General features: G+C 39.2%; 2 protein-coding genes across 2 annotated transcripts in view; one reads left to right on the top strand and one right to left on the bottom strand.

Annotated features, from left to right (window-relative positions):
* Positions 1-1020: 1020 nt before the first annotated feature.
* LOC139741350 (exonuclease 3'-5' domain-containing protein 2-like) lies at positions 1021-12276 on the bottom strand. Its single transcript, XM_071651930.1, has 6 exons — positions 12208-12276; positions 9955-10077; positions 8973-9117; positions 8305-8468; positions 3356-4141; positions 1021-1549 (listed from the first exon to the last, which is right to left on the bottom strand). Exons 2-6 carry the CDS (start codon positions 10032-10034, stop codon positions 1021-1023), a joined length of 1704 nt encoding a protein of 567 aa, XP_071508031.1. The 5' UTR covers positions 10035-10077; positions 12208-12276.
* The window catches only part of LOC139741353 (lysosomal cobalamin transporter ABCD4-like), a 21207-nt gene continuing 16859 nt past the window's right edge, over positions 10133-14480 (top strand). Inside the window, exons 1-3 of the mRNA XM_071651934.1 lie at positions 10133-10148; positions 10696-10714; positions 13981-14099. Of these exons, the coding sequence (XP_071508035.1) occupies positions 10133-10148; positions 10696-10714; positions 13981-14099 (154 nt within the window). The remainder of the gene's footprint in view (positions 10149-10695; positions 10715-13980; positions 14100-14480) is intronic.

Below are 14480 nucleotides of genomic sequence, written 5' to 3'. Positions count from 1 at the left end.
TAGAGCATGGCTTATGTAAGTACATCTTAAATGGAGCATTACAGCTATGGAACGGTGATGCTGGGATATCGCCAATATGGATACAAATTTCTGTGATCTAACCTAGTTACTGTATTTCGACTGCACAATGTGGAAAAGTTACCCCAAATATTGCTGCATAATGTGTCATGTCATGTCAAACTTGTTTGAATATAAAACAGCTATACAAAATTGGGTTCATGTTAACGTTTGGTCAGCGTGTAACAGCGGGCAGAGCACCTGTACGGGAGCCAGTAGGATAGCCTTCGGTCTGTATAGGAGGGGATTCCGTAAAGCCAAATGTAGTCTCCGCGGAACATGTCATCAGCGATAAGATACAGACCAATCTTTCGGTCAATCTAAATACAATGTATGTACCATATTTTCATATTAATGTTTCTTTATTTTTCTTCAGATTAGTTGAAAGTACAAAAAACAGCAACAACAAAAGAAAACATAAAACCTTTCAAACCAGGATACACTGATCATAACCTTTATGGCCAAAATAATATCTAAGTATTTGCCATAATTATATGCTGTAATATTTCTATCATTTTTCTTCAGACTACTTGGACATGCCCACCTCCAACCATCTGCCCACGACATCATTTCTCAATCATTGCTGGGGTACTGATATGATTAACAAAAGACATTGGAATGCACCTTTGTCTTGATTAAGGAGAACTTGCATGTTTCACTAATATGAAAATATGCAAGTCATTCTCAGTCTAGGGAAAGGTACACACAAAAGTCTTTTGTTAATTACGTTTGTACTTCAGCAATGATTGGCAGATGGTGTCACTGGCAGAGTCTTGGTTTAGAAGAATTTTTTGTGGGCATATCCAAGTAGCCTGAAGAAAAATTGTAGAGAAATTATCATTGAAACAGATATTTATTTGGCAACATAAGTGATGTTGAGGATATCACAAAATAACACAAGTCAACATGCAGTTGCATTATATAGTTCCTTCAAAATATCTAATTGCAAAAGATTTGCATGGTTCACTTGCTGCACACCGCGGCCTCGTGGCGATGATCTACAGACCACAGTGCTGGCATAAAGCAAGGTTCCATGTTCTCAAGAAAGTTTCTCCTCCACATCTTCTCAAACTCCGCCAAGCCTCCTTCCGCTCCCTCCATCACCCCTTTGACCACCTTCCAGCCATGCGAACCCTCGTAGCTCCGGTTGTCCACCTTGGTTTCTATGTCGACCGCTTCCGCAAGGATCGCATCGTCAATCTCCCCCACCTGGTAGAAGTCCTGCAGGGTTTCGGTCAGCTCCTGGAGGCGATGCGGAGGAATGCTCTGCGACTTCTTGTGCCGCATCAACGCCCGGGCGCAGGACCGCACCCGCACGCGGACGGGGTCTTCTACGAGTTTGGCGTTTGTCTTGTTGCTGATTGGAGCATCGTAGCGCTGTTCCAGGTTCTGTCGTGTTAAGGTGTCGAAATCGCAGCTCCTCTGGTGGCATGCAAGGCAGAGGAGGATGACATCGTGTGATGAGTGCTTCTTGAGGTAGTCTGGAAAATGCCTTGAGTGAAAAGAAACAATGAGACTATTAGGATATAACACACAAAATAAAGCCTAAGGATTATACATTTCAATAAAAGTGACTTTCTTCTACATGGGAAACCCGACATGCCTTTGCACAATCCTTCTTTTTTTCTTCCCCTGTGCTTACCATTTAGACACACAGTAAAGACAAAGTTTTCAGGATGAATGAAAAAAGCTTTAACCAACCCAAAATTATAAAAATTACAGAATTATCTGACATTTTTAAAATTTGGTGTGGAAACAAGTTTTGACTTCTGTGATGTTGACCCATGCAAGGCTGACAATATGTGTGAACTTAAATTCATCATAGACTCAATGTTGTCAGTTTTACAATATTTTCTATAAAAACTATGCTATGCTTTTAAGCTAATTTTGCCGTAATAATCACAGATGATTAAATGAAAACAAAAAGTGGTACACACCTGAAGCTCTTACTGTTCATGTAAATTCTATAGATCAGAACATAACATTAATAAACTAGATATATCGCTACGGCTACTGATATGCCTCCGCCATAATGCATGGTTCTCCTAATAGGTCTATAGTACAATGTCTTGACAATGTGTGATGACAGTTTCACACAATTGGCAAAATATTAAAATGACAGGTTTGACACAAATGTGCTGAATGTTCACTTTCCTAGAACTAGGTTCAATTGGATGAATGATTAAAATGTCAGAGTGCAGGTATTTGGGGAACTGATGATTTTTACTTGACTTTTGACCCTTTTATAAGTTTATGCATAGAGTAATTTTCAAGGTATTGAGAAAAAGTATAATTTCAGTATCAAATGGGAAAATAGCATTGTCTAAACCTGGCCTTTGACCTTTGACCTCACAGTTCCAAAGAGAATCACTGTTAGGTTGAACATGCATAAATATGTAAGTTTCATGATGATACCTTGAGTTACTTACGAGATATGGAGGAAAAAGTGCAATTTAGTACTTTCACTTGACCTTTTACCTTTTGACCTTTGACCTTTTGGCAAGAAACTTCCCCAAAAATATATATTGGGTAATACATGCCATACATCAAGTTAAAAAAAAAAACCTTCAGGCATATTGCATTTTAAGGAAAGTAGTGATATTTTGAGGAGTTGACCTTGACCTTTGACCCCCTGACCTTTGACCCATGACCCCCAACTTCCCTAGATAATCACTGCCCATCGGTACAAGCATATGTACTAAGTTCCATGAAGATACCTTGAACCATTTGCGAGATATGGAGAAAAACATGAAATTTCAAAAAAAAAAATTTCACAAAATAATCCTGTGACCTTTGACCTTTGACCCTGTGACCCTAAAATCCACACAAAGTATTATCCCCCAAGGATATACCCTCATACCAAGTGTGATGTAAAACCACCACACAGTTCTTGAGATATCGACAAAAACAAAACGGGACGGACGGACGTACGGACGTACGGACGGACGGACGGACGGACGGACGGACGACCCGAAAACATAATGCCTCCGGCTACTTTGTTGCAGAGGCATAACAAGCTCATATGCCCTTGGGCTATTAACTTTTGTCATACTACTCAAAGCAGTCAATATCAATGCATCAGTGTTGAGATCACTACTGTCATAAAAGTTACCCATTAATCATCACAGCTACATCTGCAATACCAGACACTGAAAAAAGATCTTTTCTGTTGTCCTAGTAAGATATAAAATGACTTTGCATTAACATTCTGAAAACCATTCAAAAATTCCTTTGCCATCACAGAATATGACATACAAATAAAAAGGAAAAAAACCCAGGAAAGGGCTATTGTAGATACCTTCGGTACTCATGAGGCACTATGTTCTTCTTAATGTACGAATCTTCTCGTCCACATACACAGCACCTGTTGGCCTTTTCCAGAAGGTAGTACTCCCCATCAGGACCAGGAATTCCGGCCGGTTCAAAGAGCAGCCGCACGCTCAGCGGTTCCTCTGTAACGAGCTCTCCGATCTCCCGCTCTACGTACCAGAGCGCCTTCCTGCGGTTGCAGACGCACAGCAACCTCCCATCGGGAGCCAATAGGCGGGTGTTGTCATATTTTGCCGACTGCCTCGCCTTGTAGGCCTTGCTGAGAGGCGGCGGGTTTCCATTAGCGACGAGGTTCTTGCTTGGTTTTGGTCGCGATGCAGCCCTCTGGGCCAACCTCTGCGATCCTGTCTGTACGTTTGGATTCTTGTCTAGTAACCCCTGACAGAGAGACGCCATGCTCTTGTGGGCTTTGTCGACTGCAAATGCCTCAAGGCTGCCAAGTTCCATCTTGATGGCCACAATCCGCAGAAAGATGGCAGCACCAATAATAGCATCCATTGCAGCGTAATCCACCTGGTGACATGACAGTGGATCCGCCTCCCAATTGCTACAGCGGACTGCGTCGTCCTTAAGCATTTCATGACTGCAAATGATGCCGGCCAGGTCATGAAGACCCAACGAGCGCCCCCGTAGAGAACGGGGTAAATGTCTGAGTGCCATCTGCCGAAGGTCCAGACATCCCTGAGTCTCGATGTCATAATCTTTCCTGAGGCGGTTTGCATCATCAACTACTCCAACGCCAACTTTGTATATACTGAGTGTGGGGAAATAAGATAAACATACACAATTAATTTCTATTCACGTACAAAACATAATAATAAAAATAATAATAAAATATAAAACACAATACAAGACAATATTCAAGAAGTGCATGTGAATTTAATTGTAAAATGAGACCTTTCTTTTTTCTCATATTGCTCATGAATTTAAGGCATTTCATTTGAGTGAGGAAGATGGCACCTTCTCTAGTTGTGCAATGTCGCAGCATGCAGATGCTATCAAAAACTTGTCAATGCAATCTCGCTGCTTTGGCACTCAGAGTCAATCAAATCAAGTCGGCCTTTGCAGATGCCTTGAGGACAGCATAGATTGCTAACAACATCATACACAATTGCTTAGTGCATACATGTATATGTGACCCTGCACCTCAAAACAAACAAAAAGTCGCCTGACATGAATTTTTAGTTAAGACCACATTCTGAAAGAGCAGACTTTAAGCTTTAAAATGATGTATAACTCAAATCCAATGGACTCTCCTAACCTATCTAAATATTGGAAAGAAAGCACAAACTCAGGAAAAGTGTGAACTGAGAAAAGAGGCTCTGAAGTACAGTGTCTACTCAAGCGCTCAATCTTTACCAAACCGTGCAGGCTGTGCGATGAATGGGACAAAAAACAGGAAGTAAACCACCAGAGTAACAACAATGAAGGGATTATCAGATTAAACTGAAATTAAACATGCCTCATTAACACATTCTGTCCATAATTAGTGCCAACTTTCAAAGCAGTAACACAATCCTTTCAAAAGTTATTACAGTTGAAAGTGAAGAGTGTGGACAAGGTTTTTCAGAAATGAAAAAGGGATTCTAAAGACACACCTAATCACACTATTCTACCAAAAATGTTCGAGATAAACTGCTATTAAAACACACTTTCCTGCCCTTTTTATGATACCAAACTTTAGCATAATGTAAAAGAAGACACGCTCTTTCAGAAAATATGAAATAGTCAAGTTCGGCTAGGTTGATGGGCAAGTCCAAGATAAGGTCCCCTCAGAAGGCAAAATTTCATCTTTGCTCAATATTGACATGTTTTGTATCATTTTAAAGCTTATGAGTTGAAGTTTTGATTTCCGTGAAGGAAAAAATGATATTATGTAAATTTATGCAAATTTCAAGGGCTTCATTTGCATAAATGTGAAACACAGCGTTACGTATGGGACATTTATAAAAATTCATATTAATTCGAAGGAAAGCAAATAATTATTGATTAATATGTGGACATAAGAAGTTCATCACATAGTTTAACTTGGTATGAAAATTTAGGGATTATGCAAATGATTATGCGAATTAGCTCGTGTCCTATCATGAGATGTCCCATACGTAACAAAATGAGGTCATTTTTTTAGGTTTTTACTGAAATTGCTAAGGTTATTTTAATGGCCTTTTGGAAAGTTCTAATTTATTGTTTAGAGAAATTAAATACCAGAGAAAAAAGAAAAAAAAGTAAAAGAAATATCTTTTATTAGGCATTGAAATAATGTTACGTATGGGACAAATGCGTTACGTATGGGACATCCTCATACATATTGCATGTGAATGCATGTAGCTAGCTGGGAAGGTCTCTCAGTACACAAATGGTCAATCATCCTGAAGAAAGCATTCCAACATTGTAGCTACTTTTTGAGTTATAGACACTTGAAACAATACATGAACTTGACTGAACAATTTTCAGAAAGGGGAGGGGAAAATGGCAAAATTATTACACAATGAAAAATCAGCATTAAAGGGATGGTATAGTTTTTTTGTAGAAATGGGGATTCAGTTTTCAACATTTAAAGAGATGATTGGAAACCAATTATATGAATTACTTAAGAGCATAAAACCTAAGACTAGAGGAATTCAAAGTTTATGTGATGGAGATCCAATTTGAAATGGTTGTGATAATATATATATAGAAGGAAAAAAAAGTAAAATGATTTTTTTTTTAATTGCAAGTGATACACAAATTGTCCTTATTCAGTTTTCAGTAGTAGCCACAACAAAATTCATGGGTATACATACTGAGTTGTGACTCGAATCAATGACCTGACTGCTAGACAGACATCATATATCTACTCGATCACTGGGGTTCCACGCAGCAGGTATTGCTTATTTATTAAACTTAATATTTCTTGTGTCAAGTTGTTTTTTATTGAAACTAAATGGCAAACTGCCCTTCATCAATGCAAGTAAACACTTTAAACTATTCAATTTTTCAATAGTAACTATCCTGATAAAAATAGGGCTTACTCAGGTTGGTCATAGAAAATATAGAATATGATTGAATGTGATTAAGATGGTAAATATCTGGGGAATATTGTTCCTGTGTCAATCTGGATCAGTATTTGAGTAATTTCAACTGATTCCACCTCAATAATTATGCAAAAATTTGTTTAAATGGGTATTTTGCAAAATTATTTTGCAAAATACCCATAAACATGGTTCTCCACACACTAAACGAATGGGAGACAAAGGGCATGCATACCCAGGTTGGTCATAAAAATATAAAAATATTATTGAATATGATTATGATGGTGAATATTTGGGGAATATTGTTTCCTTGACAATCTGGATCAGTATTTGAGTAGTTTCAACTGATTTTACTTCAGTAATTATGCAAAATACCCATAAACATGGTTCTTCACACACTAAATGAATGGGGGACAAACTGTCCCATACGTAACTGTCCCATACGTAACACGTCATGTCTGTCTTTAATTAGAACCTGTAATTAGAGCTTTTTGCCTAATGACATGAAACCTACCTGTGATAATATTGAGTGTTGTGACTTTCATCACAGTGAGTTACAAGTTGTAGAATGAAATACTTTCAGAGAGTTTTGAGGTTGAAAAAAATGTTCAAAAAAACAAAATTTTTCTGGTCCCATACGTAACGGCACATATTTTCTCTTCTAGAATATAATTGTCAAGGTCATTTTTCTCAATTTTTTACATGATTATACTTCTTCTAGATATCAATCACCATGATGAAGTTCAATATGATCAAAGGCCATTAACACTATTTTTCAGGTCATAAAAGTCTCTGAATGTCCCATACGTAACGTGCGCGTTATCTTGGACTTGCCCTGATCCATTTCACTTATTTTCAGTCCTCACAAAAAATCAGTGTGTGCGACTTTATGTTCGTTTTGAGGTGCACGGTCACATATGACCTTTTTTCCAGCTTTAGTTTGCTTTGGGAACAATATGTGAAATTTTGCTGCTGGTGGTCAACCATGTTGTTCATCAGTTTCTACTTGAAATAAACCTGTAAACCATGGAAATTGCATTTTGGCAAAAGGCTTGAAAAATAACTACATTACTTGAGCAAGCCCTCAAATATCAATCACACTCCATTCATGCCGCATTTTGTCAATATTAGCAGAAATTACCTGAACCTCTCCCAAATAGAAATGAAAATATTCCATGAATTACTACTGCTATCACCCCAGTCTTTTCTTGTTGCTGTAGATTGGCGCAAATACTTCCCATTGTCTTGAAATAAATAGTCCCACCAACTAAGTCAAAGGTCTATCAAAATAAATAAGCACGGTGTCAGTTTGTGATGTGACATAATATGTTTCTTCATTCTTACGGCATCATGTGCTTAGTGATGCTGGATCTCTTATGTTTGCTAGCAGGGATGAACTGGAAGAAATGAATTTCATTCAACACCAGTTTCGAGCAAATTGTGGGATAGATCATTTCGGCCTCATGCCCTACATTTTGTAAGAAGCGACATGGAATCTCTGATAAACAGAGAAGTGTGGCGCTCTCACACACAGGTCCACGTCAAACATTCTAATTGAGGGAGCCTTTTCTGCTGCTTAAAAAACAGAAGGGGATTGTACAATAGCACACACCTTTGGCTTAGGTAATCTAAACTGGGCCTTACATTCAATATTGATATAATGAACTTGATTAACCCTCTTACCACCACTATTTCAAAATGCCACTGATATTATACACTAGCAAGATGCCGATGGTAACAGAAAGGTCAAAGGGCAGGCATCCACATAACTTGTGCCAGCCCAAAGCAATGTACAAGGATGACATTCACTTTGCTTGCATCAATAAATGCATTTTCCTACGAATGCTCAGTGGGGCGCAGTGAGTGTCAGTGTAAAACACGAAGAGGCCATGACCACACCCCTCACCTCCGGTCCTCCAGGATCTGGAGGATGCACTCTGGTAGTTCTCCTGCCATCTGGTCCAGGCGGAAGAGTAGACAGGTGGAACTGTGGGGCGAGGCGAGCTGGAGTAAGGCGACAGGTTTCCTCTTTCCATCCATCGTCACCCACTCACAGTCCAGACCAACCACCTGCAATTGGGATGGAAAAATTACTTCCCTCCGCTCTGGTACTACGAATGTACTCACTTTCCATCTTCCCCTTCCAGAAACTTTTTTTTAAATTAAACTGTGGAGTACAGTGAACATGAAAAAAAAAATTAAAAACAAAACAACAAAAAAAAACATTTCTATAGTTGATTTGTTTGTGACAGTGTATGTGTGTATGTGCGTATGTGTCGTTGAATCTATTGATTATTTATTTGGTAAATGATATGTGTTGTTGAATCTGTTGATTACTTATTTGGGAAATGACACATAAAAAATAAAAACAAATATCAATGACAACCTACTGCATCGAGGAATTTTTCAATGTTCTTGCATCAATGTCCAGAACAATCAGATTAATTGAGAAGTACCAAAACTTTTTTAATGTCCCATGTATATAAAGCCAATACTCCATGATCTGCAAAGTACCAAATTGCACAGAAGGTAGTACATTGTACAACACATTGCACCTTGAAAGTGAAAACCTACCTTTAATGCCCGTGCAGATTCTGCAAACTCCTCAATGACGGCAGGAAGTTGGTCAACTGAAGAGATTATGTGCACATGGTATCGGTCAACATCTACAACAGGATGATAGTACTTGTCCTGCGCAGGTGACTCCTGCAATCTCTTCCTATGAAAAGAAATATATCGTACACAACATAAAAGTCTTTGGAATGCAAGAATCAAATGGAATATCTAGTTTAAATGTCACTTCAACAAGAAGACAGAAAATAAATAAGAAAATTTCAGTTTCAGTGTATGTGTTTGTGGCATATTTATACAATTTCTTTTTAATCATCAGTAGTTTGACCCATTGAGGACGGAACACATATTTCCCATAGACACCTGCCCGAGTATTCTTGGGACTTGTCTTCAACGGGTTAAGTCAAAAGTCAAAGTCTCAATTTAAATTTTTTTTTTTCTGTAGTCTCCATTATGACTCCTGTTGTTACCCAAACTGCAAATAGACTCGAAACCAACCTGTTTCTATATTTTAGAAAGACTTCATTGAAGTGGGGATGGGGAGGGGTTTACACTAAAAAAAAAAAGTAAAAAATCAAACAAGAACAAATGAAAAAAAAACACAAATTCCAGCAACTATGTATTTATTGGACTTTGTATAACCCTAATTCTTTCTTTGAAAATGCATGTTTCTAATGGCAACGGAACTTCACACTCTTCATAATTGTAATAACTAGTAATGACCAGTAATGTCAGTCATGACAAAGACAAAATGTGTTATACTGTTGAAGTGATATTCATAAGAAAATGATGCTGATGATGGCAGACAATCTAGATAAATTTCATGCGAGATATTCAGCATTTTTCATTGTGCTTTTGAGAATCACAAATTACAACACAAAATATTTGGAACCCTGATGATATGGAAGGAAAAAAAACATTAGCACTAGCAATAATAGATATCAGTCTTTTCAAGAACAAGAAGACATATAAATATGGAACAAACCTTTTCCTGTATATCAGATATGACAGACAGACGGCTAGAGCTCCTATGGAGACAGAAGCGATCACGGTGACACGAGGCATCTTTCTCCTTTCACTTTATGCACTGGCGGCGGTGATATAAAATCTGAAAAGAAGATTAAAGGACACAAGAACAATCACTCTCTGTCTGATACCGCGATATGATTTGTGCAGCCTGCAAGTGTTCTAGCTACACAAGCAGCACACATTTGTTAGGCTCTACCTAACCCCGGGTTGCTCCTTGTACATCGGTACACAGTTTATACTGTGGGTGAACGCTTTGTGTTCGGCGTTCGGGCTGGTCGCAGTTAGGCTCTACCCAATCCACAGTCTCTGTGAAAATCACCTCGACTAAATAAAGACTTTAATTGTTCAATAGACTCCCGTTATAATGAAGTCATCGGGACTGGCTGTTTCCTTTCATTAAATCTATATTGAAAATTTGTTATATCCGAACAAATAAACAATAAATAACATACACTTTGTAGAGCAGATAATGTTGTGGTCTGAATCATTATTTTGTTGTAACTGGAATTTCATTATAACCGTGTTCATTAAAGTCTAATGGGAGTGCACTGTACAGAAAGTCAAATACTGTGATTCAAAAAAACAACTTCAATAAAAAAAAGAATGGACTTAAATGACAATGTTGAAATGAATTATACTAGCACTGCACAGTGCTAGTGCACTGCCACTAGATCAAATACAGATCTACTATATCTAGTAAGTACCCTGAATAAAAAGTTTTTGCTTAAATTTAATATTGCCGTTTTTTTTAATACAATCATTGCCCATACTACAGCCTAGCCCCGGAGACCGCGCCGCAAGGCGCGGTCCTGGCGGCTACCTCGCAGCTGAGCGGTCCGAGCAAAAATCACGAATAACTCCATTGCCACATTCACGGCGTGCTGAAGATATTCGCCTTATAAGACAACATTTTCTGCATCATAAGCAATGAAATGCATCAAACAGTCACCGAAATTAATCATTTAGGTTTAATCGACTCATGTAAGTATTCCTAGTAGTTTTTGTTGAAAAATTAAGGAAATATAGCGCCGAAACGGCACCGTTTTGTACAACTCCTCGATCTGAATGCGAAAACGGCGCAGCCCCAACGCTGCACGTTGGGGCTGGTCGCAGTTAACTACGGCCATGGTAAAAGTACTAAAACATTAGTAACGTGCATGTTTAATTAAATGTTACCTTCTTGTTGGTCTCTTTGGTTGAATCGATGCAAACAGCTGAAGAGAGGAAGTTCAATGCAAGCCTTTGCTTTGTTTGATATTTTGGAGTTAAAAAAGTTAATTTCTGTCTTCCTAAGAATCTTAACAAACCTGAAACATTCAGCAAAGTTTAGGGATCGTATACAGTTAGTTTTGGTTGAGACCTAATTTCAGGTTTCTAACATTTTTTTGGTGAGATAATGATGAGAAAACTCTTATGAAATATGAAAGAGCATGCATTATGTAATTCCATGAGGAATTCAACATTTATTTGATGAAAACTGGTTTTGAAATGGCCGAGATATCCAAAACAGAGCAATTCTAATAATGTTATTGTTAAGTGTGGGACCCACACTTTATTACGGTCGCTTTGTTTTACCTTGTTTTTGGATGTTTCGGTCATTCCAAACCCGATTTTCATTAAATAAGTTTTGAATTCCTCTTAAAAAGGTATTCTCTGTTCTAGATCTATTTCATACGTCAGTGTTTTCTTGGTATTTTGCAAAAAGTTAAAAAGCCCAATTCTCATCTCCACCAATACTGTACCATCCCTTTAATTTACATACCGTTCGGGCGCAGCGTTAGATTCCAAATCTATTAAAACGTGATGCTCATTCAGTCTTTAGAAAAATACTGAAGTAAATTTAGTCTTCAGATGCCTTCTGCACACTCAATGGTGTCTATAGATATGGTGCACTGCATACTGAGTTCTTGCTCTTTTAAGCCAAACATGGCCATGAGTCTTACATACACGTCCGTGTAAATTGCATTGCATTGGCATTGCATTGTGATTGCATCATTATTACCAATAATCGCACATCCAACAACCAAACACAGACGCCAATTCAAATATGTGGGACTATATCGAGCAATCGCGCTGTACAAAAGTCAAAACGTTAAAAATTAGATCTATATCATTATCAAAGTCAGGAAAGTGTGGATGCTGATAATGCTGGCTACCCACGACCTTCCGTTAAAAATTATGGCATAAACCATTGCTTACAGAGACTTACACTCATCTCTTTGTGGGTCTAGTCAGCTGTAGAACCCCACGGAGGTCGAGGTCGACGCTGAGTTGTGTGAGCTGCCGCTAGAGCTGCGGCCCGCGTCGGGCCGGCATGCACGGGGAGCCGGCCGGCCGGGCGAGGCGGCAGCAGGCGCTCGGGATTGGCAGTGGGTACCGGGCCGTGTTCAGAGTGAAACACGCACGTGAAAGAAACTGACCTTGCCTTGCCTTGCCATCAATGCTACGTTCTTTATTCCGCAGCGGTTGCCTGCTCCCTGCGCCATGCCTGCCGCAGCTGCTAGCTAGCAGGCGTAGACACTTGTCTTTTGCCAGCGACTGATCACGTAAGCGATGCATTCGCTAGCTGCCTACTGGTACTGTAGTAAGACAAATTCTTCTTCTTCTTCTTCTTCTGATTAAGTCTGCCTCCTTCAATAGACTGAAGATTCTTGCAGACTGGAATGTATCATCTGTCTTTTCTAAGGAGAACTCAAGACATAGCATTGCACAGTCGGGCTCATAGTCACAAGTGCGTGTAAACTCTGACACTTTAGTGACAGTAATCTAGCGCAAGTTGTTGGACATGGTCCGCCTGTGTGCATCAAAGCAAGCTGCAGGGTGAGTAATTATGAGTATGACTACAGTTCATGAGTTACATTACAACCTGGTCCTAAGATGAAGTATTGGAGAGATATTTGATATAGGACAAATACAATGTGGATCTCCTTCCTGGGTGTCCTATTCTCATGACATAAAGACTCGACTCTGAGAGTCTGATCTAATGGGCATTGCTGGCATTAACTCATTCCACACCACGGTACTGAATAAATTAAATGAATGAACTTGAACTTGAACTGAGTTGAATTCTGAAATCCCATCATAGACCACCAGGTTCCTGTACTTAACAGGTTAATAGTAGATGCACTACGATATCACATCAAATTTAGTACCGGTAATTAAACTAAACTGGCGCTGCACAGTCAGGGGTTTGAAATAAATCAAAATGTACCAAGGAATCTATCTAGTTTTCAACAGCCTCAATACAATGGTTGGTCTTTGGCCAACCGGCCAGAGCTCCAAGTTTGTTTAATTTCATCTTTCCATCTGAGAAGATGGTTGTATACTATAGCTCAAATTATATTCAATATCATGTTGTCTTGGAGTCTAAGTAAATTGCTATAGCGGGGACGGTATGATTACACACAACCGGGGTCCTTTTGGATCCAGATGCAGGCGGGTTATACCGGCACCGACTGAGCTAAATAAAGTAAATCAAAACGTTTGTTGGTGTAATGAATAGCTGTGTATTGAAAATGTTTACCAGGTACTCACTTGCATTCCAATACAGGTAGTCAATGTATGGATTTTCTTCTTTTTTTTTTTTCTTTTTTCTTTTTTTTTTTGGGGGGGGGTGTTTTTGTTGTTGTTGTTGTTTTTTCCTCTGTGAAGCCCTATAGTAAAGTAGGAACAAGCTTTAAAATTCTGTCTTTATTGATTTTTAGTGGCCTCCGGCCAACAGGCATACTTTTCAGCCAAAATGCGACAATCTTGCAGTTTTCGCGCTTTGACTGGTCGCATAGATTTGCAAAAATCTACATTGTGTGCATGCACTCCAGGCCAGGGCAGTAGCTACAATTGCATAGGTGAGGATGTTCTTCTCATCACAGCCCACCCCTACTCAGTGCTAACTTCAGGGACAAATGGATGCAAAGTTCTGTCGGCACTTCACTAGATTTTTCCTGTCCATACAATACATGTCACTTCCTTGCTCCCATTCCAGGTACAGGCTGGACATGCTGTTCCTGAACCGATTCCTGCACCTGGTCCCAATCCTCTTCCGGTCCTGCCGATCTTCCCAGACAGGCCTCTTTTTGCTCCTGCTTCTTGTGGCTGGAGGAGGTACGCCTTACAACTTCATTTTATCTTACTTTTTGCAGAGACTCCAACCCCAAGCACCTTCTGATCTGGAGATTCTCCCGCCCGAAACCCCTAGCAAACGGGAGACTCCAAGTTGATGTGTGAGAAGCGCGAAGTTCCTAGGGTTCTAGATGCTCCTTGATGCTATCTGTTCTTACCTATTGCTATCGTATGTTCAAAAAATAAGCCTTAGATAATCTAAGGCTTATTTTTTGAACATACGATAGCAATAAGTAAGAAATCATTTCCAACGGGAGACACAGAGCCAGGGCTGGAGAAATTAAATCTCAAGCGGGAGAACGGGAGATTTTGCAAAAATGGGTTTTCGGCGGGAGATCTCCCGTCGAAAACGGGAGAGTTGGA

Source organism: Diadema antillarum, unplaced genomic scaffold (genome assembly GCF_040938485.1).
Source record: "Diadema antillarum isolate AM-2024a unplaced genomic scaffold, OU_Dant_1.0 seq00000923_RagTag, whole genome shotgun sequence".
Taxonomy (NCBI): domain Eukaryota; kingdom Metazoa; phylum Echinodermata; class Echinoidea; order Diadematoida; family Diadematidae; genus Diadema; species Diadema antillarum.
Note: the sequence above shows the minus strand (reverse complement) of the source record. Positions and strands in the feature narration are given on the sequence as shown.